Source organism: Oryzias latipes, chromosome 3 (assembly GCF_053564925.1).
Source record: "Oryzias latipes strain Hd-rR chromosome 3, Olatipes_Hd-rR_3.1".
Classification (NCBI taxonomy): Eukaryota; Metazoa; Chordata; class Actinopteri; order Beloniformes; family Adrianichthyidae; genus Oryzias; species Oryzias latipes.
The window spans coordinates 971,254-998,066 of record NC_136239.1 but is presented as its reverse complement, the minus strand read 5'-3'; the positions used below and the strand labels follow the sequence as shown (position 1 = coordinate 998,066).

The 26,813-nt window shown below is 43.1% G+C and overlaps 2 protein-coding genes across 2 annotated transcripts in view; both read left to right on the top strand.

Annotated features, from left to right (window-relative positions):
- The window catches only part of foxr1 (forkhead box R1), a 64,848-nt gene extending 52,047 nt beyond the window's left edge, over window positions 1-12,801 (top strand). Inside the window, exons 8-9 of the transcript XR_013654739.1 lie at window positions 10,006-10,045; window positions 10,138-12,801. The gene's annotated coding sequence lies outside the window, so the exon portion shown is untranslated. The remainder of the gene's footprint in view (window positions 1-10,005; window positions 10,046-10,137) is intronic.
- A 637-nt stretch (window positions 12,802-13,438) lies between these two features.
- Window positions 13,439-26,380, top strand: LOC101159792 (troponin T, fast skeletal muscle isoforms; the record flags this gene model as incomplete). The annotated part of the gene is made up of 12 exons (XM_023951312.2): window positions 13,439-13,742; window positions 15,442-15,459; window positions 15,658-15,678; window positions 17,864-17,882; window positions 17,971-18,010; window positions 18,117-18,233; window positions 18,314-18,391; window positions 18,708-18,821; window positions 18,924-19,033; window positions 21,264-21,354; window positions 23,725-23,765; window positions 26,192-26,380. Coding segments are annotated over 12 exons (990 nt in total), but the record flags the coding sequence as incomplete, so codon positions are not given.
- Between the last annotated feature and the right edge of the window lie 433 nt (window positions 26,381-26,813).

The window sequence follows — 26,813 nt, the reverse complement described above, 5'->3', positions numbered from 1 at the left end:
TGTTGTTACACAAAAACAGTTGTAAAGAGCAATAACCTTCAGAACAAACGACGTGATAAATCAGACAAGGAGCCTTTAAGGAATGAGGATGGAAACAAAACATTTAAAGGAAATCATATTTATTGCTTTATAAGATACTTCAAACCTGTTTAGTTGCATAAAAGTTTTCCTTCCTTGAGACGAGTCTCTGGGTGGATGAAGCGGCGCTGAGGCGATAGCGGCGTGATTTTCATCACAGAGTTCCACTGCAAACCACATTCTGCCCCTTCTGCCTTCTTTCACTCCATCTATCTGGTCTTTTTCCTTTTCAACACCATGACTGAGTTTCAAAAACATTGTCACTCTGAAGAACGAAGGAGCGGCTCACTAAACAACACAGCATCCAGAGGACCGCCGCGCTCTGAGCCGGTCCGCCGTCACTCAAGTCCATCAAACGGCTCAGTGGATGGTGCTTTGATGCTTATTGGCAGTCTGAGCACAGAGCAACTCCCTCTGGATCAAGCAGAAGGATTAAAGCTGCTATTTGGATACTGACATTTGATCCAAAACTAATCCTAAGAGTCCTCTGCAGCTGTGCTCACTGCTAAGTGCAACACTTTATTTTTACATCCAGTTTTTCTGGAAGAGAAATATGTAAAGAAAGGAAATCCTGATCACAGAGCCAACCCCATCCAGCTAACTATTCCACTAGATTCCTTCTTTATTCAGTATCAAGTACAATCATTGTTTCTTTTGTCTTCTTTACATTTCTTGTTTTGAGTGTTTAAAAAGCAATTCACAGAAAATTAATAAAGTCTCAAAAAACAAATCCTATTTTTATCATCTGGTGTAAAAGACTCACATGACGTTTCATAAATGAAGATGGGTTTAACATTTTAGTGTTCACCGTTTCCCTTTTGTTTTGTCTAGATATATTTACAAATCAAGCTACAGTATTGACATTCAGATAATAGTTAACTGTTCAGAAAGAGGATCGGACCATTTCTGAGCTTTAGGGGTTTGAAAATCCAACCATGACTTTAGTTAAGAAGCACCAGCAGAACGAAGTTAAAGGTGCTGTTCAAGAATTCCAGAAAATATCAAAGCAAGAAATAAAGTTTTGTTGGAACCGCACTGTGCCGGTTTAAAAGCCCCGCTGACAGAGGAGGGAAGTTGTGGCCGTACTCTGCACACAGTAAAGACGCTTATACGGTCATCTGCTGTGACGCTGGCAAAGACATTGACATGTTTAGTTACGTTTCCCAAACAGTGTCTGATGGCAGAAGGTCTCGTGCATTTTGCTGCTTTTGTTGTTTCTGTGGAAAGCTGGAACCTGCAGGTCTGCAGTGAGTGTCCTTGGACTAAAGAGTCCCGTCTTGACACGCTCAGGTGTTCTTGTGGTGGGAGAACAGCCTTCAGTCAAAGAACCAGAGAGCTGGCAGGGTGCAGGTCTGCAGGCAGGAAGACGCCGTCTCCTTTAAGGACCGACATGCAGAAATATTTCAACCATGTGGTACCGTCTCTGCAGGCGCTTTAAGGCAGGCCTAGAAGTCCGACTGATGTCACGGCCCGGCCTGCAGCTGATGGTTGTGATCAGCTGGAGAGTAGAGGAGAGGAGAGGCCTTCAGCTCCACAGCTATGCTTGAAGCTCTGCTTGTATTTCTATTTGTAATGTCGGATATTCTGTGATATGGTAGTTTCCCTCTGCCTGCTTTTTTCCACGTTTTTCTTGAAGGTTAAATTAGTTCCATATGAAGCTTCACCTGACAGGCCTCCAGATGCGACTGGCGGGTTTAACGTCACATGACTTCCTCTGTCGGAGCTTTGTTATTTTGAGTCTGATGACCTTTAAAAAACTCTGAAAAAAGGAGGTGGGGGGGGGGGTATTTAAAGCTTAATATCTTCAGCTCTTCATGTCAGAATTTTCATATGAAATCACGTTGATGTTCAGGAGCTGATGACACCAGGACAGATCCACACAGAACAGGAACGGCCAACTTCCCGTCACCATAGCTACATTTCTGCAGAATTATAGTTCATATATTCTATTAAAAACTGCCTCTTTCTCTTTCATGTATCTCATCTCACCTCTCAACTCCAGCCTTTCTGAGCTTCGGCTGAGGGCAGCTGTGTTTGTCATCAGAATTTCTGCGAGAAGAGTTTTTTTTCCATTTGCAAAGTATTTCCAGCACTTTTGAAAGCAATGAGTTATATCACTAGAGGAGACACGCCCGCTTTAGAAGCCTGGCCGACGGTGGCGGAGCGCGACGCCATCTTGGTGAGGTCGACGACGCCCACATGACAATGATTTCTATTGCTTCTAGTGGTGTCTAAGTAGCTTTTATATACTATATTTATATTTACATTTATATATATTTATACATATATGTAAATATATTATATTTATATATATAATATATCTATAGATACATCATTTGTTGTTGTTAAAGAAGAGAAACAGTCAGTCTTAAAAGCTCAAACTTTAATGAAAAGGCATTGTTGCAGGACTTCTTACTAATAAAAAAATTATTACAAAGAATTTTTAAAAATAATTTCTAAACATTTAGAAGTTTTAGACCTCTTTGACATGTAATTTAAATTATTTAGAAAAACCCAACAATAAGTCAATAATAATAATAATAATAACAATAAATAAATAATAAGTCAATAAAAAATAAAAAAATACGTTTATTAATAATAATAATAATAATAATAAATAAATATTCAAAAGAAGTCCAAAAGTGAACAATAGATTTAACCTAAAAAAAACAAAAAAAACAACAACAACAAAGAAAAACAATAGATTTATACTGATTCATGCGAGTGATCAGTTTGTGTAACACAGATATTATGGTGTCGGGTTTCAATCAAACAGCTTCTGGCCTCTCATCAAAATCTGTTTCCACAAATGTTTCTAACATATCCAAACTGAATTACTAGTCGGTTCCACAGTGATCCATCTGGGTTAGCTCTTTTTATTGCTAAGATCCACTTTATCCTCAAGTCTGAATCCACTGGAAACCTGCAAAAAAAGTTCAGTCACTGAGTCAGAAATGTATAAATCTATATTACTATAATAGCCTAGTATGCTGTATACAGGTTTAGCAACATAAATTTAAATTTATGTTGACATCAAATTATCCGTACATCATGCAGCATGTTGATAACAGCCCTGCAGCATCATGCATGTCAACATGTGTTCTATTAATAAAGCCCCTGCAGCATTAAAAGAAAAAAAATCAAAATTCTCACCTGTGAAATGTTCTGCCTTCCTCCTTCATGGACTCATTTCTCTGATTTTGGCAGTTGAAACCCAAACAATGAACTGGTATTATGCAAAAAAATGTGTTCACATGCACTGCAGCAGTGACTTGACCTCACCAAGATGGCGGTGCTCTCCTCCCACGAGGAACCACGTGATGTCTCCTCTAGCCATAGAACTCATCGTTTGAAAGTGACTTCTACGTTTTTCGGAGTACGGCTCCATGATTGCGTTCCGTTAGCATCCGCTGTTGTCATTCAGTGAAGTTTTGTTGGTGATTTGCAGATGTTTGAAAAAAATGAGCAGTGGAAATATGAACATCTTTGCTGAAGCAGAAACGTTTAAGGCTTTACTAAAACATTTTAGTCACATTTTATCCAGTTTACTAACTTGTGTTAGAACAGGTGAAACTATTGGATCCATTTTGCTGGTGATGCATCACTCTGGACTCTTTTTGACTCAAAATACTGAGCTAAACCATTTATCTGTCAGCTTTCATCAACCTGAACACGGTCATGTCAGTGACGTGCGGGGAGGCACTGATGGCTGGTGAGGCACTGATTCCTCTGGAGTCAGATTTACAATGAAAGAACTGAATATTTCAGAACTCATCCAACAGCAGCTAAAAGCTTAAAAGACACACAAGAACATATTTGTCGTTTTAGAATATTTCTGTCATACACATGGATAGAACAAAATGAATTAAAGTATGCTGAACTAAATGAAAAGAACTAATGAACTAAATGATTCATATGTACTGTAAACAAATGAAAGGAGTTCATGCTGTGTTTTCAAAGGAAGGAGAACCTTAATAAAGAGAGGGTGTCCCCCCAGAAGAACCGTCATAGTCTTTATTAACCCGCTCTGCAGGCTGAGGGTCTGAACGTGGAAAGTGAACAGAAAGAGAATCCGACTGATTCTCCTGGAGAAAATCTCCCCTGCCTTTCCAACCACGGTCGGAAAGGAAAAAAGAGAAATCATTGCACATGAAAGGTTCTACATGATCGTAAAAGTAAAATAAATGATTTATTTACATTTTTTCCACTTACTCCTATGTTATTTAAAAAAAAACAACATTGAAAAACATGTTTGGCCTTACTTTTTGAGTCATGTGTTGATCCTTCTCCACTAAAATCTCTATGATCTGTTGGAAAAGTCTTCCTTATTTGCCTTTAGTTTTTTTTTTTATTTTATTTTTTTTTTTTTAACTTGTCCTGTCCAACAGCTGGGCAAACAGATGAGAGCTGAGGGCCTCTTGTGTTGGACATATTTTATTTTAACAAGAGGGGTTATTCATCTTCAGACAAACCAAAGGTATGTCTGAATAAACCCCTTTTGTAATTGAGGCCAAACTTTATTAATTTTAATCATGTTTGAAAATCTTTGGTGTTGGACCGGACGGAAAAGGAAAGAAGGGAAGAAGAGGGAGGGATGTCAGAGGGGGGGTTGATAGTGAGAGGGGGGAGGTAAGACCATGAAGCAGCATAAAGCAGACAGGTTTACTGGTTGTTAATCATTACGGTACGGTTCAAATGTAGTACAAAAAGGGCGGGGCCTGTCCACACACACACTCAAATGTTATAAACACACCTGCTAGCTGCAAAAATGTCCACCTGTTGACATGTACACAAAACAGATAGTGTTCACACACGCATACTTATGCCTTAAAACCAACTAGTGTGAGATATTTCATTCAATCACGCAAACTATTATTGCAAAGGTGAGCTAACACCTGTGCTCAGGTGAGTGTTTATCTTCTTCTAAAATGGATGGAGGAATGTGAAAAGAAGGAAGGAGAGTGCCCAGCCACCCCCACACCAAGACCCCCGCCACAGCAGCAGCGGCAGCCGGTACCCCCCCCAACACCACACGGGAGCAGGCAGGGAACAATCCCCCCCCCGGGCGACCAAATCCGCCACCCAGGCCAGGGCCAGCCGGACCGCCGCGAGGCCCCCAGAGCCAGAGAGCAGGGAGGCACGGAGGGAAAGAGAGCGCCGCCCCAGCCCAACCAGGAGAGCATCCCCCCCACCGCGCCAGGAGAGCCCAGCACAGGGCCCCACCGGAGAAGGGCGCCCACAGCCCCAGACGAGCACCCCATCACCACCCAGGAGTTCCGGGCACCCCCCCGCCCCAACCCCAGGTACGAGCCAGGACCCCCCAAGGGAGACCCGCTCCGCACTCCAGGTAGCCACCCACCCGGCCCACGGTTGGACCAGGGAGGAGCAAGGCAGGAGGGGGACACCCCGGGGAAAAAGGGGGGCCCACAAGGGGTGTTGTAAATATGGCCCGACCAGGCTCGGCCACAGTTGGAAATTTGGCGGGGCACAGCGCCTAGAGGCAAGGACCAGGACCCACCCCCCAGGGACACGAACACCCCCGGCTCAGGTGTAACGTGAACCCCCCCCCCCGCACGGAGAGAGCACCACCGGGCCCAGGAAACCGGCAACCAAGGGACACGGCCGCCAGCGCACATCTCTGTTAACATTGAGTCCTGCCAACAGACGTGAGGCACAGTGCTTCAGAGCCTCACCCGGAGATTCAGCTCCCTCTGTGTTGGTGATTTTAACCTCAGAAACCATAGAAAAAGTGTTGATTTGACTGAAAATGTATATTTAACACAGATCAGTGGAAAATAATAATTACTCAATTTACCTTTTTCTATATCATCAGGATGATGACAGGTGAGGCTCTGCCTCACTTGCCTCACCTGACCTCACGTCACTGGTTCATGTTGTGTTTTCATTGCTAAACTGTGTTCTTAGTTGTGTTTTCTGTCACATTTTTGGGTCCCCGTGTTGAATAATAAAGTGTTTTTCTCTCTTTTCTATGTAAACAGTCTGAATTTATAGACTAACCCAGGGGTCGGCAACCTTTTTTACCCAAAGAGCCATTTGGGACCGCCCCTAATAAAAAGAAAGCACCTGGAGCCACAACCCGTTTTGACATCATTATATATATTATGCATGTATACATTATAATATTATATCAAGGGTGCTCATTACGTCGATCTTCAAGGACATGAGTGTAGATCGCGGGCCAGAAAAGATAAAAAAAAGTACTTCTTAAAAATCCACCAGCCAATCAAAATCCTCACTGAGAAGTACGGGACTTGATTGACATGTAGATTGGCCAATCAGACATCCTTTGAAACATACATCACTGCAAATGCACATTATGTTCTTAAAAGGATGATAGCGCGGGCGAGTGTGGGAGGAGCCACCAGCTGAAGTTCTGGTCTGATCTCTGCATGGAGCGATGTGTTTATCAATGCATGGTAGACACGGAGAATGTGGAGAGATCAGGTTTATTATTTTGAAGAGTTCTACTTGGTAATCATGTTTCCATGTGTGAGTTCATAAAATCATCCCAGGGAAAGTCTCTGCTTCAACTCCTGCAGGGAAAGCTGCGTCTGAATCTGACGCCCGTGTTTGCATCTCTGACAGAGTTTGAAGCCAAAGCCCCTCCCCCACCTCTCCACCTGCTTTTCCTCTCTACCTGTTCACCTGTTCACATCCTCTGCAGCTGACAGTTGTTTCCCCCGCGCTCCTCAGTGTGTCCTACACAGAGAGCACAAAATACGATAGTCGGGGCGCTCCAGCGCGGCACAAGGATGAAAGAGCCGGACGCAGGTTATAGCGGGGATAGAGCGGGTTAAGCAAATGAATGGAAGAAGGCGGCCCGCTGAAGAAATATTTAATACTATACTTATTTTATTATTAGTCTGAACTAACTTTTATTTAGAAAAATATTTTATTTTGCTAAATCAGTCCAGTATGAAAAAAAACATCAACAAAAGTTATGTTGGGCGGTTTTTGGCTGGGTCTGGCGGTTTTCAGATGACTTTTGGGCTGGAAACCTGTGACTCTATCTGGCAACACTGTCTCTGCCCCGCAGCACGTCAAGTTCCTGGCAGAAGATCACTCCGGACCGCGTGTGTCCTCCTGCTATCAGCTCTGCAGTTCTCGCCTGATAAATACGAGCTCATTTAGGAAGCTGGTTTTGACGTGGTACGGAGCCAGCAGATGAACAAACTAAAATAAAATTTAATTATTATAAAATACTCTTTATTTTCCAAAGTCACAGGGAGCCACAACAGATGGATGAAAGAGCCACATGTGGCTCCGGAGCCATGGGTTGCCGACCCCTGGACTAACCTGTCCTGGGATGAGTTTATGTTTTCCATTATTCTTCAAATTTCTCTTCAACAACTGTCACCATTCATCAATATTTAATCACACTACTGTATTTCAGATCTAAATGTAAAAAACTGCAGCACATTTGTCACTTTGTGTTTTATGGTTTTCTGCAGACAAATTTACTTCAAAAAATAATGACAAATCTGAGGTACTAATGTTGTAGATATTGGGATGAATTATGAATAATAATCATGATGGATCTGGATTAGATCACAAATTAAAGGTACATGGTTAAGCTGCTTTCTGTCCACTAATTTAATTGAAAAGTTGTTGCAGTCTTAACTGAATAGAGCTTTCCATGGGGTCACATAGCAGCTAGATTAGGCCCGACAAACACCAGAAGGTGAAGCCACAGAGTCCATGTCTCCGTTAACTCGGTTCATCCGGAGAACGATCCATGATGTCCTCTGAATTCAGGCCAGAAGAACACATAAGACCCAGAGCAGAGCGTTGGCTGAGAGCAGCTGGATAAAGGCTGCAGTCAGCGGTGATGCTGCAAATATATGACCTTCTGGCAGGTGGAGGCAGCTCCCAGAGGCTTTTCTAACTCTTTCCATGATGACCAGGAGCTTCATCTGATTACAGCAGTAATGCATCCTTTTTTGTAACTTGTCCTGTCCAACAGCTGGGCAGACAGATGAGAGCTGAGGGCCTCTTGTGTTGGACATATTTTACTTTTACAACAGGGGTTATTAATTTTTTGACAAACCAGAGGTATGACTGAATAAACCCCTTTTGTAATTGAGGCCAAACTTTATTCATTTTAATTGTATTTGAAGATTTTCTATGTTGGATCAGACGGAAAAGGAAAGGAGGGAAGAAGAGAGAGGGACGTTAGAGAGAGGGGAGTAGGAGGGTGATTATGAGGTAAGGGGGGGGTGTAAAACCATGAAGTTGCAACAAGTTTACTGGTTGTTTATCATTACGGTAAGGTTCAAATGTAGTACAAAAAGGGCGGGGCCTGTCCACACACACTCAAATGTTATCAACTCACCTGTCGGCTGCAAAAATGTCCACATGTCAACATGTAACATGTTCTTAGAAATAAAAATAAACGTGTTCACCTAAAAAAAAGAAAATCAGAGTAATGTAAGAGATTGGTGTTTCTCTTCTTAAAGGCATCTGGACTTCTTTCTTGTCTTGAAGACGTTTCACTTCTCCTCCAAGAAGCTTCATCCATCCAACCAGAACTGATGAAGCTTCTTGGATTCAGTATAATACCCCTAAAAGCTCAAAACACTGATTTTGCATGATATAGGCCCCTTTAACAACTGTACAAAACACACCTTACAAAATATCTATCTGGTGGTTGGGGGTCATATTTGAAATGACATTTTTGTGATAAAAATTAGATATTTGAATAAGGAAGGAACTGCAGGACACCTGTGGTGAGCTGTTCCTGCACAGGCAGCTCTACAATCAGCAGCAGGAGCTTTTGCAGCTGCTGCAGCGGTTCTGCAGCAGCCGCTTTTGTAGGAGTGGTTCCTGCTGTAGCAACAGCTTCTACATCAGTTTTTGATCCTGCAGCCACAGTTCAGTCAATCCTGCTGTTTCCTTTGGCTTTGAGGCAAGCGACTCTACTTGGAGCACAGACAGACGCTCAAATATACCTGCACAAACACAAAACACACAGCAGAAGTCACACTCTCCCCCCTTCATACAGTGATATGAGAAGGTTTGGGCACCCCTGAATAATTTCCAAGATTTTTCTTCATAAATCATTGGTGTCTTATCATCAATTTCAGTTAAATTTATCATATAGCAGATGAACACAGTGATATTTGACAAGTGAAATGAAGTTAATTGGATTTAAAAAAACTGTGCTATAATTACTTCAACAAAAATAGGTAGTTGTGTAAATTTGGGCCACCCCTGTTGTTTTATTGATTTGACTACCTTTAGCAATAATTATTGGAACACTAAATTAGTTTTATCAGCTCATTGACCCTTGACCTCCATACACATGTGAAGCCAATCATGAGAAGAGGTTTTTAAGGTGGCCAAGAGCGAGTTTTTCTCCTCTTTACATCTTCTCCTAAGAATGTCAACATGGGAACCTCCAAACAGCTGTCAGATGAGATGAAAACAAAGATTGTTCATCATCACAGTTTAGGTGAAGGATACAAAAAGCTTGCTAAGAGATTTCAGCTGTCAGTTTCCACTGTGAGGAATATAGTGAGAAAATGGAAGACCACAGGCACAGTTCAAGCAAAGGTCCGGAGTGCTTAAATATTGATGGCATGTTTTTGTTGGGGTGTCTAAATTTATCCACCTGCCTATTTTTGTTGAAGTAATTATAGCACAGTGTCTTTAAATCCAATACACTTCATTTCACTTGTCAAATATCACTGTGTTCATCTGCTAGATGATAGATTTAACTGAAATTGATGATCCGAACAACCAATGATTTATGAGGAAAAATCTTGGAAATTATCAGGGTGCCCAAACTTTCTCATCCCACTGTGGGGTATTTTCATTCCGTGTTTCTCCACCTGCGGTGTCAGATGGCGCTTGGCGTTCCTCCAGGAGGTTGTCTGTCAGCTTTCACGTCTTTGTGTTCTTCCTCAGGTGTCGTGTCGGCTGTCGCCATGTCTGATGCTGAGGAAGTGTAAGTCCACCGCTGACTCTTTATATGACGTCCCTTTGAATGTCACACTGAACTTGCTTTTTAAGGATTTCTGATTTTCTTTCACCTTTCAGGTATGAGGGTAAGTGACTTTTTATGGGATTTTTTTAAAAAAATCAAGGGAAAATGCAGTTTTAATGTTTTGACTGAACACAAACTAAAAGCAGCTCAATAGCCTGGGTCCTTCAGAACTGAATGGACTAGTACATAGAAGTCAAATATTAAAAATGGCTACATGACAAACACATTTTTCATAACTTCTATGATCCGGTTCTTCCTTTGGTAGTTGGGACACTGTGAGCTGGAAACTGAACTGTCACTAAAATGTTCTTTTGCTTGTTTTCGTTTCAGAGGAAGAAGGTAAACACAACCTAATCTGTTTTATTTGGACAATCTTTTGTCACAAAAACTAATTTAGCAGCTTCCCTCCTTACCTTCAACTCAATGTGTTTGACACTGGGATCCCAGAAACCAACACTAACATCTGCGTTCATGTCAGTCACATTGAAGTGGATTTAAAGGTCAAAATGAATTTGTCGAGGCGTCATTCATATGCGTCTTAACCAGGGCTGTCTCTTTAAATGTAAAAACAGGAGCTGTGAGGCTCTGAATATTTTCTCTGAACGCTCAGAGATTTATTTTTATTTCCCTTTTTAAGATGTAACACTTTCATAAACGATGACAAATTAAAGGTTTTCCCACCATTGTTCCAGTCCAGTGAGCATGACTGCATGCACCAGCACAGGAAGGGTCAGTTTGGTTGTTTGCATGGGCGCCTGACTCTGACTGGTAGAGACATTTGGGGGGGTGGGGGGTCCCTGTGATGTTTAGCCTCTTGGAAACCAGGATTTCTTGTCTTGCCATGGACATGCGGTTGGTTTGTTAATAGATTTCACACAGCAGCCATGTTTGAATCTGTTGATTTTACACCCAGACTTGAATTTTGGGAAACTGGAGCTTCTGCTGAATAAAAAAGACGGTTTGCAGATGCAGACGTGACGGCAAAGACAATGACGTGAAAAAACCCATTTGACCAAAAATGCAAATGATATAAATCCTGACTTTTGTGGTGTTGAAGTCCAAATTGACTTCCCCGGTTCTGATTGGGAGTCAGAAGGATCCGATAGTTGAAGGTCATAATAATGAGACTTCACACCCTGAAACTTTGCTTCGCCTTTGCAAATGGAGAATTCCAGCACAGCTGCTCACATCTACTCCTCACACAGACTGTGCTAAAACTCCGCCCTCCCCTTGTCAGACGGCTCTTTTTATTGATCCACACATAATGTATGCATAACTTTCACTCTGCTCAGTTATTGTTAAACAAAGCCTCCAGGTTCACATTCCTCTTTTGACCTTTGTCTAAAGCTCTCTTAACCAAATCCTTCACTTGAACTCACAGGTTATCACACACATGTCTCATGTTTGCTTGACTCACATATAAAACATTAATATACTTTTAATTATAATTCCCACAATTCCCCCTTTTGAACTCATTTTAAGAGTTCACAAACCCCCCTTTCAAACATGTATACTTGTCCCATACACACACATCACACATGCTAAAAAACATTTAATATGAATGTGATCCCACATTCTCCACCATAACAGTCTGGAGGGTTCCTTTTAGATATCAGCAAATAGGTCAGATCGATAGATTTGGATACCCTCCACCTCCTCAGGGTCAGCAGGGGATACATGTGAGCTTTATCCTGGGGAGCCGCTGTGATAGCAGTTGGGATTAATCTATTAATCATCATCTCAGGCATGGTATGCAGCGGCAACCACACAGCGTCAGGATAGCCGCAAACACTGGCATGGAAACCAACACAGAGGAGATCAAAGTCCTATATTTACCAAGAGCATCTAACCAGGAGTCCCACATAGAAGTATCCACACCAGAATGTTCCTTCACCAAACTTTTCTTCACTTAAATTGAGTCATCTGGTGTTTGATCGTTAGCTTTGATGTTCAGGTCATTAGAACTTATTAAACAATGTAGTTCAGCTTTACACTCTCACTGTGAGGTTTTCCAGCTTCTGTCAGTCAAAGTCCTTCCTGTCTGAGCATTAAGGATAAGCAATCAGCTGCAAAACTGTTCCATGAATCAGCAATCAAACACAATCATTCATTCTGTCCCACAGCAGCAGTCCTGCTCTGAGGACCGGGTCCTCTTCTGTCTAACTGCAAAAACTTCACACGTTCCCAAAATGTCTCCAGAATGAAGGAAATAATGACCCCCCCCCTTCAAAAAATGATGACATCACAGCAAGATAAACCATCAGTAAATGAATGGGCTCAAAAAATAGTAGAAATCCACCAACAAAACCAAAACATAGCTGTTGGGAATGTCCAGAGGAAGTTGTGAAACTATTATGGGATGGCCAAAAGTCTTACGGGTAGGCGGCCATTTTGTGGCAAAGTGTTAAATTTAGCGAATTTCACACAATATGAAAAACAAAATACCATTTGTTCGAGCAAATTTCTCAAATTTTCACACACACACCACCGGCTTCAGTCTACAACCACAGCCGTGGTTTGGTTGACCTTTGATCGGGGGAGGAGGCAGCCATCATGAATTCAAAAATGTCGCTTTAAAAGTTTTGTTTAGATTTTTAACGATGTTAGCGTCCAAGCTCGGAAAAGTGGTGGTTCTCTGTGGTTCATACATCTTTTGCTGAAATGTGTGAAAATAAAAGACCTGAATCCCGGCCTTAACCTGAACAAAAAAAAAAAAATATGATGTAAACATATTAGGAAAGTGGGTGTGGTTAGAAAAAACCTCTGCTGGCAAGGAAATCCTAAGTTTCGCCGTTCGCCATTTCTTTTAACAATGACAGATGTGTTCGTCACCTGAGGCGACCAAAAGATAAAATGGTTGCTATGGAGATAAACCCATAGAAATGCCTCCATTATTGGAAAAAGTGTTTTTTACTGAATTTCTCTGACCAAACTGGCAGAGGCAGAAGGAAAGAGTGAGGGGCGTGTCAGCCAGGGGGGGCGGGTAAAGAGGGGACGGCGAGTGCCGGGGTGTAGTGCCTGCGGGCCATCCCACGCCGCTCACAGATTTAATTCAGTTCTAATTTTAAAATGCTAAACTAAAACCTGTAAGGATCCTTTATTTAAATCAGAAACACAGACTCTCTGGATCAGGTCCTCCCCTCTTCTTCTCTGTGTCAGAACAACACATGCTTAGAAATCTGGATCAAACCAGGGTTTTCATGTCATTTAAGGTGAAACTCTTAAGTCCCAAACGGGTCGGGTCAGAACCAGCAGCATGTAGCAGTTTGTGCAGCAGCATTTGCATGCTAAAGGCCATGCAAATGCTGATCCAAATCATGGGCGCCTGACCAGTTTAACATGGCCTCTGTGTGAAATGTCAACCATCTCTCTGTGATCCCCATCATCATCATCATCATCATCATCATCTTTTCCCTCTGTTCTCCATCAGTGTTGTCCCAAAGCTGTACTTCATTCTGCTTACAATGGTTCTGTCGTGTCTGTGGTTCTCATGATGTCCTTGTCCAACACCCTCTACCCCACGGTTTGGTGCATGTAGCCCAGGAGGAGGTAGTAGAAGTAGAAGTAGCCCCTGAGGCAGAGCCCGAGGTAGAGCCTGAACCAGAACCCGAGCCACAGCCGCCGGAGAGGGTGCAGGAGGTGGTTCATGGGGAGGAAGGTACGTGCCAGGGGCGGGCGGCCCTTTCACTCGTTTCCCACAGACACCCAGCAGCCCACAGGGCGACCGCGTCTGCCTGCAAAGAGGAGACCTGTCTGACAGACCCAAGTGTCGAGACCTTCTTCATCCGTCTGAGACATTTTCAACCACCTCTCTTGGTTTCATCACTTTAACATCGTTTTTGATTGTTACTCAGTATTTCAGTCCTGCTACAATTAAAAGCAAAGTCTAAACCACAAGGATTTTATAATAAAGGACAGGATGTTTTGATCCCTGTTGCCCCCAAAAATATAGAACATTCCCATCATGCACCACTCTGTGTAAACAGATTACTTTTCAGGAAGTGTTTGTTTTATAACCAAATCCATGTTTTTCCCATCACAGCTGTGGCGTTGGCAGCACAGTTGTTGAATTTGTCTTTTCAGTGTCAGTTCTGCATCTAAATGTTGTCAAAGGAGAAGAAGAATGTCTGGTCTTTACATGAGCCAATGCCCGCCTTCATCCATGGCCTTCTGTCTATTTAACGGCTCATTTCTGACCTTTATCATGTTCATACCCAGAAAACTGTTGTCCCTCCTAAAGGCCATAGCAGAGGGGATGATGGGTAATAATTGTGTCATGTAAAAACACATTCTCCGCCAGCCCATGTTTAGTGTGTAGATAGAGAGTGAAAGCATTTACGTTGGGGTGTTGCGATGCCAAACCTTCCCTGCTGAGCTCTGAGGGCCACAGGTCACTGAACGGGTCTCTGTGTGGACGCTCCCCGAACCGCCACTCACTCCACTGCTTTGGCATTAAAATCCTCCAAGAACCACTCCATCCACTGAGCCTTTTTCAGCAATGCTTTCAGAAGAATTTTCCTAACTTCTGTAGCTCTGAAGTGCTTTTGTTCCTCTGCATAAATAAGTGTCATATTCTCATTGGAAACCCTCCCACTGCAGCCCCGCCCACAACTGAGAGGTGAATTCCTGATGAGCTCCTGCTGCTCTGCAGAAACTATGTGCTGGAAAACAACCCAGTTTTTTAACAACAGCATCATCACAGTTAAGAGACCACTGGGAACACTTTTAATAGATCATCATGATCGTGGGTAATCTGATGCTTTAAAAAGCTGCAGATTCATCAATCTGAAAGATGTTGTTTCCTATGTTGCTGGTTTCACACCTGGGCTGAATAGAGAACGCTGATGAAATCTACACCCAATGTAGTCCCAGCAGCTGCTCACCTGGGGGCAGTACTGTCCAGGAGGGCAGAAAAGCACAGAGAAGACCAGGAGGGTACTTGTAACAGGAGCCTGCAGCACAGGTTCAGCATTTTCTGTGATGCTTCAGAGTTGATTCACTTTCTTGAAGTTCAACTGGACTATTTCTCTACATTCAGACAGGCAGAGCTTCGCACACCGTTAGAGAGGAGGAGCTCCGGTCAGGCGAGGATCGATGTGTTGGAGAATTCTTTGTGAAAACATGTGAATGAGGCCGGCCTTTTGCTGATGTTCTGTCAGAAAGGTCCAAACCAAAGTCCGCTTCCACCAACGTGAAGCTGCTGCCTGCAGCCTCAGCTATTGTGAGACTTGTGCAGTGACCGGCAGCTCAACACCCCAACCCAGTAAATGTGCCTGTTACGGTCATTCAAACAGCTGCTCAGTGCTGTCACTAATGATTTCTGTTCTGCTCTTGCTTTGGACGCTTGCTGCATGCAGAAGCCTATGAAGAGGAAGGTATGTGGATTTGAATTCTTCTCCATTCTTCTGATCGGACGCTGTGTTTCCTTGTTGGATGAGTCACTGATCCTCTTGGGAGAAGATTAGAATAAATCCGATTGTTTGCGCCAAGAATTCATCAATGCAGAGGCGGAGTCACGGGCCTCACTGCTCATCTCTGCTTCTTCTCTCTTTTGCATGATTGTTTCCTGCCAGGGGAGGATGGAGATCAAGATGGTAGTTTGTATTTCATGCTGAGTCCCTGTTGCTCTGCTTGCTACTTTCTCCTTGTCTGTTGACTCCTGTTTTCTTGTGGAAGGGTCCCGTAGATCTAAGCTAATCAAACACTTCCCACATGTAGCTGTGTCTTCTCTCCCCCAGAAGTGTGCACGGATGTGCTGGATGCCTCTAAAACGGAACCTTCACATACTTCTATGTCATGGTTATCCCTCAGTTTGATTTACAAACTAATTCTCCTCCAATTAACATTCAGATGAAATAGATGTGTCACTTCTACAAGTGGATTTCCAGAAAACACAGGAATACTGCTTCAGTCGGAAAGGAAGACGGACAAACACCAATCAGTTGGATTTTTGGGAAATGGACTAAACTCAGAGAGGGTTTCCTCTTGTGGAAGAACGTCTTCATGTTCTGACTCTGTACGGTCAAATACCAGACCGTAGCTTACAGGAACACCAAAGATCTGCTCTGAATGTGCTCCTTTCCAGAAAAAGATGCGTCCATCCTGGAGACTGCTGCTGAGCTGTTTTCTGTTGAGGACATCCCATAATGTAGACCTCTGATTTATGCCGAAAAGCTGAGCAGGAATGCACAGGACAAGGCGTGTTTGAAATCTGACAATGAATCTCTCAGGCCCCACAAAAATCCCTTTTTAATCTGGGTAAATACTGGATTCTGATTGGCTGCAGGGTGTCCATTAAAGAGTGAAAAAGGACCCTAAACAGGAAGTTCAGGTCACTTATTGATCTTTAATAGTGTGTTGGCCTGAGTGACAGCTGATAATCGAAACAAGGGGAAGTTGGAGCGTTGGTGGACAGACGGTTTATTATAAGACAGTAGATGTCCTTCAAATGTCTCTATGATGGACATGACAGGACCTCATGTGACCATCAGTGTTGACCTTCATTTTAAACACTTTGGTGTCTTTCTTTGTGTCTCATGTACCAAATTGTTTGACTGAGTAAACTCATCTTTATTGATACTTTTACTATTAACTAATAAAAAATAGTTTGCTCGTCATTTGAGTTAATGCTGGACATTTCTTTCTTAGGAAACTGCTTTAGCTTAACAAACTTTATCTTCATCATTTGGACTAAAACAAGCGGTCAGAGGTGAAGCGTCCCTCTGAACGGATGCGTTGGGTCTCTGAGCAGCATCTAGACCACTTTCCTCCACTGGTTAGTCCTCATTCAGCAGCAGAGGCAGCTCTCACTGTTACCATGACAACATGTTGGACCATCCATGAAATAGTAACGGTTTCAACATGAAAAAGAAGATGTGAATACTTCCATGTTGATCCCTTTTGTGAGTGACCATGGTCTGAAGGGCTGATGCCCGTTGAGGTCGTGTTCAGAAATGAACGTCTGCAGAAGCAGCCGTCTGACGCGCAGCTGAGACGCCTCTGTGTCCTCCTGAGAACCTGACCGAGCATCCTCACTCACACGTTTCATTCATAACATAAAAAATCCACAACATGAGAGTTTGTCTTTTCATTCTGTCTTTGGACGCCTTTTCATGTGGTCACACACGTCAGGCTGGAAATCTTTGAGCTCCAGCTGCAGAATCACTGAAAACGTGTTTGTGTTTTCAAAATGGAAAGACCAAAGTCAAAATGGAGAGCATGGGTTTCTGCTGGATGCTGTCAGCATGAGATTGACAGACAGAGATCAGCGTTGTGGAGTCAGAAGACCCTGAGGGGTCACTAACTTTCTGCCTCAGCTTCCACCAAAGATCAGAAGGAAACCTTCAGTTGTAGAGTCCCAGCAGGATAAACACTGATGTTTGGACTCACTTAGTGGCTGCAGTTTTCATCCATATTTCACATCAGGAAGGGCTTTTCAGAGCAGCTGGTTCCCGTTTCCGCGGATGGATTGACCTTCCAGCGTCACCGCCTGCAGCTGCTGTTCTGCTTTAACCCCAGATCTCCAGAAAAACCACATTTCCCAAAACATCAACAGATGAGTGTTTCTTCCTTGCAGTCCCTTTCCACAGTATTGCTGTGTGCGTTTTTCATTGAGACCAGGCGCTCGTGCACCGATAATCAAACTCACTCTAACATTTAAGGCTGAGGAGAGAAAACGAAACCACACACACCTTCTCCATTAACTTTTGGCTCAGATTTCTTGTTCTGCTGCTTTTTAATGATGACATCTTTTCTCTGCATTGCTTTGGTTGTAACCAGAGGAGAAGCCAAAGTTCAAGTAAGTTTTCCCTTTTTGTTTTACGTGTGAAGGTCTTTAACTGTTGCTGCTGCCTTTCTCTTGTTAACGCTGTTTTCTCCTCCAACAGACCTCCAAAGATCCCAGATGGAGAGAAGGTGGACTTTGACGTGAGCAGACTTCTTCTCCACTCATTTTGAATGACATTTCAGCTGAAAGACTGGTCCCCGCAGCATCACGGCAGCATGATGTCGAACCCGTCCTCTGTCTGCACAGGACATCCAAAAGAAGCGTCAGAACAAGGATCTGGTGGAGCTCCAGTCGCTGATCGATGCTCACTTTGAGTGCAGGAAGAAGGAGGAGGAGGAGCTCATCGCTCTCAAAGAAAGAATCGTGAGATTCTGCTCCTGAGTTTCTGGGAAGTTTTGGGTTTGATGCAGACATGTAGACAACAAGCACCTTTTGGTTTCCAGGAGAAACGGCGTGCAGAGCGAGCCGAGCAGCAGCGGATCCGCTCTGAGAGGGAAAAGGAGCGACAGGCCAGGCGCGAGGTACGCCTCGGTCTCTGCAGGGTGCTGGGCTTTGGACTCACACTTTTGTTTCCGTCACTTCACTTTCTAATGGAATGAAACCAAAGCCACACGTTTCTTTCCTTTCTAAAGTCACTGCTTGTTGTCATCAGTGATAACTGAATGTCTGCTCTAAATGATGGTAGCCACAGGCAGCTCCGCCTTCATCACATCATTTATGTAGGACAGGAGGAAGCAGACGATGACTGAAGTTACTTCTGTTTGGTTAAAACAAACAGCTTTTCACTGCAAATGCTTGTTTTCCTCAATGTTTGTTTCCTGTGAACCCCTTTGACAGGCTGAGAGGATGAGGAAGGAGGAAGCTGATGCCCTGAGGAAGGCTGAGGACGATGTGAAGAAAAAGATAGCATTGACCAACATGGGCTCAGGCTTCAGCAGCAATCTTCAAAGGGTACTCCTCTTTTTGTCTTTTGGAGTGAGAACTGGTTTAGGGTCAAGTGAGACTGAAGATGTAATCCAAGGGAGACATTCTGAGTGAGTATGTCTTTTTCAGATCGAGCAAAAACGCGGCAAAAAGCAGACTGAAAGAGAAAAGAAGAAGAAGATTCTGGCAGAGAGATACAAACCTCTGAGCTTTGATGATCTCAGTGATGACAAATTGAGGTAAACATCAGCAGAACGCATTTGTTTCCAACAACAGCAGGATGCAGACAGACAGTTTCTCCGTAACACTTCCCAAAAAACCTAAAAGCAGTGAAAGATGGAGCGGGTTTCCCTTCATGTTTCCGGGTTCCTCTGTGGGCAGGAATTCAGCCAAACCTGCTCATGTCTGTGAACTAGTAGTGCTTCCATCAATCAGTCACTGATAAAGTCTTTATGCTTCATAATAATCTGAGGGAGGGCTTCTTTAAAGGGGAAAAGGAGTGGATGGACATCGGTTCCACTCCGGCTGCAGCCGGCTGAGGACGGTAGGTAACGGAAGAACAGCAGCAGGCGCTCTCCGTTGTCCTGAAGGCACGTGCAGACAGATCCAGAGGGTTCCTCCTTTTCTCCATCAGAATCAGAATCAGCTTTATTGGCCGAGTCCAGCGCTTGTCCAAGGAATTTGGATCGGTGTCTTGTGCTCTCATGCCAACCAAGCAAGGTGTTGAAGGTGTAAAAGGGTCAGGACAAAAAAGGATAAATACTTTAGAAAAGTAATGTGAAGATAGATATAAGGGTAAATAAACATAACAATAAAAATGCAGCAGTAGTGCCGGTGTGACAGTTTCTGTGGTTTTGTTCCGTGCTCTGTGATTGGTCAGGAGGTCATCAGAGTGACGGCTCGGGGGAAGAAGCTGACTTTGTGGCGAGTGGTTTTGGCGCACATTGTTCTAAAATGCCGCCCTGACGGTAGAAGGCTGAAAAGGTGGCGTCCGGGATGAAAGGGGTCTTTTCCGATTCTGCCAGCCCGCTTCCTGACCCTGGACTGGTCCAGGTCCTGAATGGAGGGAAGACTGGAACCAATAGTCCTCTGAGCAGATCTGACGGTCCTCTGTAGTCTGTTCCTGTCGGGTCTGGTTGCTGAACCAAACCAGACCATGATGGATGTGGTCAGGACAGACTGGATTATTGCCGTGTAGAAAATGGTCAGCAGCTCCTGAGGAAGGTTGAACTTCTGGAGTTGTGGCAGGAAGTCCAACCTCTGCTGAGCCTTCTTCTGGAGTAAGTCACTGTGAGAGGTCCACTATGGTCCCGTGAGATGGTGGGCTCTAGAAACTTCTCACACACAAAGACCTCCAGTCGGCTGGGTCCTGTGAGCAGCTGCTGATAGGCTGATCTGAACCCCGAAGAGGCGTCTTGAAGTGCTCTGGCACCACAGTCCTGCTCACATCTCCGACCGGGGGCCACACAGTCACGGTCCCCTTGGCCTGGTTTAAAAACAAAAGCTGTCCAATGTAGTCAAGCCTCCACCTTCCATTCCCAAACTAGGGGGGGAGGATGCATGCGGGAGGGGGTATTTAAAATATTTATATTTCATCAGAGCTCAAAGTTGTGCATTAATAAAGACATGCTCTTCAGCACATGGAGTTCACCCTGGACCGTCGCTACACAATGCTGGCACATCTACCAGCTGGAAGAAGCGGTGCAGCTCTTTCCCCAGGCTTTTTCTTTCACTGCTCAAAGTCCAAAACCTGCGACCAAACCAGAGGAGCGCCGGCCTTCAGGAGCTGCTCCTCGTCTCTGGAACCCCCTCCCTTTGTCAGTACGACTGATCGACCCCGTTGAGTGTTTTAAAAGTCAGGTCAAGACGGTTTTATTCAAATGAGCTTTCAGTTGATCTATTTCAGTCTTTTATTGTGTTTTGGGTGGTTTCTTTTTACTCTCTTTTACTTTCTTTGTCTCTGATGTGTTTGGATGCTCACATTTGAGATGTTTCTATTGGGAAGGACTTTGTGATTTTTATCAGAGAAAGGGGCTACAGAAGTAATTATTCACTTACGTGACTTATTTACTCACCCACAAATCACTACCAAATCCTAGTCCCTGATTGGTCAAAGTCCTCATTCAATAGCCATGAAGCCGAAAACGGTCGTAGAAACACGGGAACATGAGAGACTTCAATGCAATGAAACGCAGCTTTACAAAGACTTTCCATGAGAAGATGTCGCTGGAACGTGTGATTCCAAGGCCGCTGTGAATGTAGCTTCACTTTTGCCCCAAAGTTCTCTCCCTTCTGTGCTCGGGGTGAAATCTTCTGGTTACAACCAAACGTGCTGACCGCGCTAACCAAACCTCTGATTGGATGTCTGTCTCTGTCTCAGCATTTGAATGGAGATTTTCTCTCCAAGTTAGAAGAAACTCCTTTGAAGCCAGAAATGTGTTTTCAGCTGATTTTTCTTGTATGTTTTAGGGAAAAAGCCAAGGATCTGTGGGAATGGCTGCACAACTTGGAAGCTCTGAAATACGACTACAGTGAGAAGCTGAAGAGGCAGAGATATGAGGTCAGTCATGAAGGATTTCGGCGCTTTCTCACTCCTAAATGAGGGAGAATAAAAAAACGTATAGGTTTAGGAAAAAACATTTTGTCTGTCAAATGGAGAAACTGGAGCTGTGGCTGATTTTCTTACATAGAAGAACTTTCACTTATTGATCTGTAAAGTATTTGCTTCTTCCTGTTTCCATGTTTTTCTGACCATCGCTGCATGAACATAGATAAACAGGACTATTTAAATAGGATTAAATGTATACATAATAAATAAATACATAACTGATGAATAGTAAAGTTAAATAAGAAATAAATAAATAAATATAATAAATAGCACATCTGCATATATAATTATATTTGAACAATATTCAATTTATGAAGATTAATTTTCGTATTGAATTACTTTAATTACCTTTTCAGACCAAAAGAAATCAAACATTTTAATTAATTTATTTTCTATCATTTGCCAAAATTATAATACATTCTGAGTTGGTAAACAGAATTATCGTAATGAACACAAAAATTGGAAAATTTAATCACGCATGAAGGAAAAAACAGAGTCGAACCACCTTTACACTTCTCTACTTTCTTCTTCTTCTTGTTGTTTTAGTTTTTTTTTTAGTAATTAATATGATAGGAACTGTATTTTAACAGCTGAAACCCCTAAGTAAAAAGTACTTTATTTAAGTGTACTACAAGTAGTTTATACTAAAAGTGAGGCAGTATACTTGCAGTTTACTTTTATAGACCATCTATTTATTGTAAACTTAAAATGTTCCAGTTTAGTGTGAATAGGTATTCAGTTTTTACCTTTCCCATTACAAGTACACAGTCCATAGTACACTTGCTATACTTATACTCAAAAACACTTCATAAAGTAATTTCATAGTGTAGTGATCCTGACTCTGTAACGATCATGCCTTTGGCAGCAGTGCATTGTGGGAGTTAGGGTTATTCTGTTGGTGTTGTTAAACCATGAGTGAGTTGGTTTGTTCAGTCTTTGTGTGTTCTGTTCAATGTCCATGAAATGGTTTAGCTGAGGTCGTTGGACTATACCATTTACCTGTAGCTCCTGAACGTCACGTATGATACATGGGTCACCTGCTAGAAAGGTTTAGGCTGTAGATGTGAGCACTTTGCTAGTCAGAATAGTTGATTCCTGTTCCATCCTGACCTACATCACTGCAGCCGCTTCAATATGTACTACCTTTTGCTAATGGTCAGAGGGTTGATGGTTCGATCCCCGCTCCCCCCAGCCAGCTGTCGTTGCACTTCCCCCTCCACTGGTGTGTGAATGTGTCTGAATGTCCCGGCAGCCACGCCCCCATCGGTCTGACCCGGGGCAGCTGTGGTACATCAGGGGTTACCATCACCACGTATGAATGGATGATGGAAACTCTGGAAGAAGTTTGGGAGTCTGGAAAAGAGCAGATCGATCTGAGCCATTATTGTTATTATTATTATGGGATGCTTGGTTTCAGATGTTGGTAAAGTTCTCTGTATTTGTAATTTACACCAGCATTTTATAGTTGCTGCTTCAGTTGATTTAGTGGGAGGAGCATAAGTGGAGCAGAAAGAAGCCTGGATGTGTCCGTTAGCAGAGCTAGCTTTAGCCTGGGTTTAAGCTGTGGGTCAGTCTGGAGAAGTGGGGTGGTGGGAGGAGGTGGTGATATTTAGAAGGTACATAAAAACAATTCTTTTTTTGAACATAGCAACAGTTTTGACTTCTGATAAATTTGAAGATTATTCTTGAACATATGAAGCATCAAGGAAAACGTGAGGAATGAGATCCTGATCTGATGAGGACCGCTCCAGTCCTGGTTCTGTTCTACAATTCTAATCTAGAAAAACCTTTAATGACCTTCAATGTAAGACTTCCTGTAGGTCCAACGGGAGACTTATTTTAGCTGAATATCAATAACAATCAAACTGTAGTTTTGAATGCTGCTGTGCTCCCCAGGGTTTATTGATTCACTGTTAACAAACTATTTGTGATGCTCTTCCTTGGGTTATTGTGTTAAACACTGTAAACATTCATTCATTCATTTTCTATACCGTTTTATCCCTTTCGGGGTCACGGGGCTGCTGGAGCCTATCCCGGCCACTTGTGGGCGAAGGCAGGGAGGACACCCTGAACAAGTCGCCAGTTTGTTGCAGGGTAGAATGTCCTCAATCAGACATCCATTCACTCCCGCACAATGTAAACAGTAAATAGGAAACTTTTTTCAGGTCCTTCTCTTAAAATGACAGCAATATACATTTATAACGTAAATGTGAATGGGAAAACATTTGATTTACATGTTTACATTTGTTAAAAAGGGATTAGGAAATGGAAAAATGTAAACGTTTTCACTTTCAGCCTCAAATGTTTCTCTGACTTTTTCAGGTCGTCTCCCTCAGGAACCGCATTGATGAGCTGCAGAAACAGTAAGTGATGAAGGCAAACATGGCAATGAACTGTTGAAACAGCAGCGTCACACTGTTCTTTCAAAAGGGCAAAACGCTAATGTCTGAGGGTCGGCAAACGCAACACGAGTTGTGCAGATGGAGTTCTATGTGAAGGCCATGTCATACTGCCTACACATGTAGCACAGATAAAAACTGGTCATTTGTGAACATACGTCACAAAAGTGAGAAAAGTTGTGGTTCTGAACGTGAAGTTTTCACAGACGTATCAGGAATGAACCACATTAAACCACGGAAGAAGTAGGAATAAACCATGGGAAGAACACATAAACCTGCGTTTCTTGGAATTTCTTCACTTTCACATTCAGAGCACTGAGCAGAAATCACATCGCGTTAGCACCACGGTCAGCTCCCGTTGGGGCCCCAAACGATGCTTTGTTTAAACAGTTGGGTTCCCCCAGTCCGCTCCATTGACTGTAGAACATAACTGAATGAATCACGTGTGACGTCACTCACAGGAAATAACGTGCTTCCAGATATTTACATCGCCATGTTGGAACCAGATGTCCTCAGTAAGACGTGACAGGTTAATCTACATTTCAAAGGCAACTTCTCTCTCCAATCAGGAGTGAGCATATTAGAAGGCCACACCCCTTTCATTGAAAGTTGGCTCTGGAGAATCGTCAATCAAATGGTTTGAACTTTTGACCTTCATTGAGGCATCTGATTGGTCAGTTTATAATTTGAAAAACTTGCGCTACATGAAAAATATCATAGAAATCAAAAAGGATTATCAAGAACATGTCAATAAAAGGCAACCAAGTCAGTCCATTCCCCCCTTTCTGTCAATAGTCCGCAGCAGGTCTAAGTCAGTTGCTAGGCACCAGCCGAGGCTGCCCCCGCTGGGGGAGGGACCCCCAGCGGGGGCAGCAGCTAGAGATGTCAGCTAGAAGGGACGGGTGAACCATCAGGATCCCATCCACAGCCGTCATACACGAACGCCTTCCACGACATGCCTCAGCGCGGCGCCAGACACAGCCCTGAATTCCCACCTGGACGGGCTGGAGGGTGGGAGCGGGATACCCCAACTCGGCAAAAACTGCTGGAGGGGCGAAAGGTCTGCGGTAAATATATCCGTCATACAATACGCCAATCATGCGTGATTATTGTGCTATTAATGTGTAAGTTGTTATTGATTACGTAATTTAACGTGACATGTGTCCTGCATACAAGATCTGAAAGTCACACATTGGTGGTACATCCATGAAAAGTCCGTTAGACATACGCAGAACGGTCCTAGGAAGCCTTAAATTTGCATGTGCATCTCGCAAGAATCACGCACAACTGCGTATAATGCATGTAATAATTATGTATGAACTACGTGACAAACGCATAAACTGCGTAATACTCAACCGACCCAAAACTTGAAACAGCTCAAAACTGAATTCACATGAGGGTCCGATAGCCGAAACCCGCGACACACGTCAATGAATGCAAGAAACACTTACACATTGGGTCACGCATGGATCACAAAAGATGAAAACGTCATACATGGAAAATGTATGTAGCGTCTGAGTGACACAGAACTTTACTCTGATTTCCTTTTGCTTTGATATTTTCCATTTTTTCCCAGATGTTAAAAACTCTCTTTTCTTTTTTTAAGTTTGTTTTGTTACTCTGACAATAGAAAAACAAAAGAACATTTCTTTTGAATAACTTTAGTCACTGATTATTTTTTTGTTTTGTTTTATTTAGTGAAAGTTATAGATTGCCCTGATAAGAAAACTGAGATATTTCCTGTTCCACTTTCCATTTCTTTTCGACAAAACAAATGTGTTTTTGTGGGATAGATGTTTAGGTGTTTTTGTGTTCTTTGTTTTTTCGTTATCAGAACAGCACAAACAAGTATCTACTTAAAAAAAATAATATTTTAAAGACTGCCAAAAAGAGAGAGTTGTCATTTCTTGTGTTAGATGCTTGTTTGTGAAGGCAGTGATGAAGGCCTAACGGTTTGATCTCAGTGTGATCATACCTCACAAAGGCAGGAATGTGAGTGTAACCTCCGACCACGGCGAGTTCTGTTTGCATGGAGACGTGCCTCTCATGACCATGAGGCACTGTCACCCCTTCATCTGTAGAAAAACACATCTGTACTTTTTCCCAGTGTCTTGCATCACTTGGTAAATGGTGTATACTTATATAGCGCCTTTCTTCCTCCAAGGACAAAGCGCTTTACAGTCACAGACCCATTCACCCAGTCACACACACATTCACTCACACATTCATTCGACTCATGGGCGCGCAAGGCGGAATCGAACCTGCAATCTCACGATCATGGGTCGACCGCTCTACCGCTGCACCACGGCCGCCCCTACAAAGTGACTTCTTTGTTACTAAATGCTCAGTCATCCCTCTGAAGACCTGATTTTGCTCTTTGCACCTTGCAGCAGCAAGAAGGGAGCCGCCAGTCGTCGCAGGAAGTGATGCCATGGCTGAGGAAGGCAGTCAGATTGAGTGGGACGCACGCTTCATCCAACTCCGCCACAATGGGAGCAGCTAGATCTTTTAGTGCCTGTACCTGCTTGAGTGAAACCGTTTTACCATTAAAACCATAAATAAATATGAGATGGCACCAATGTCTCTGTTCAAAGAAAACTTCATTTCTGTCCAGCTAGTATCCCTGATCAGGGTTCCTGAGAACGCTTTGGTTCTTTGGTCTTTATGGAGCACAAGACAATAGTCGAAACTGGGCTTTTGGCATCCACACGCATGGACATCATATTGAGTTATTGAGTGAGTAGTAGGATCATAGTACTTCATAGTAATTCAGGTTAACCTTTGTGCTATCCTAAGGGGTCCAGATGACCCGATCCATGTCATTGAGTTTTTACTCAGTTCTTGTTCTGAATCTTTGCTGCATTTTAAAAACCAAAAGCAAATGAACGAAACAGCAAAACATTGTGTGAAGCTGCAAAACGCTGCAAATGTGATGATGTGAGTTCAAGCACTGCAAACACTGTTGATGGTTGACCTCTTAACCTTTAACCCTTGAGCTATCTTAAATGACCC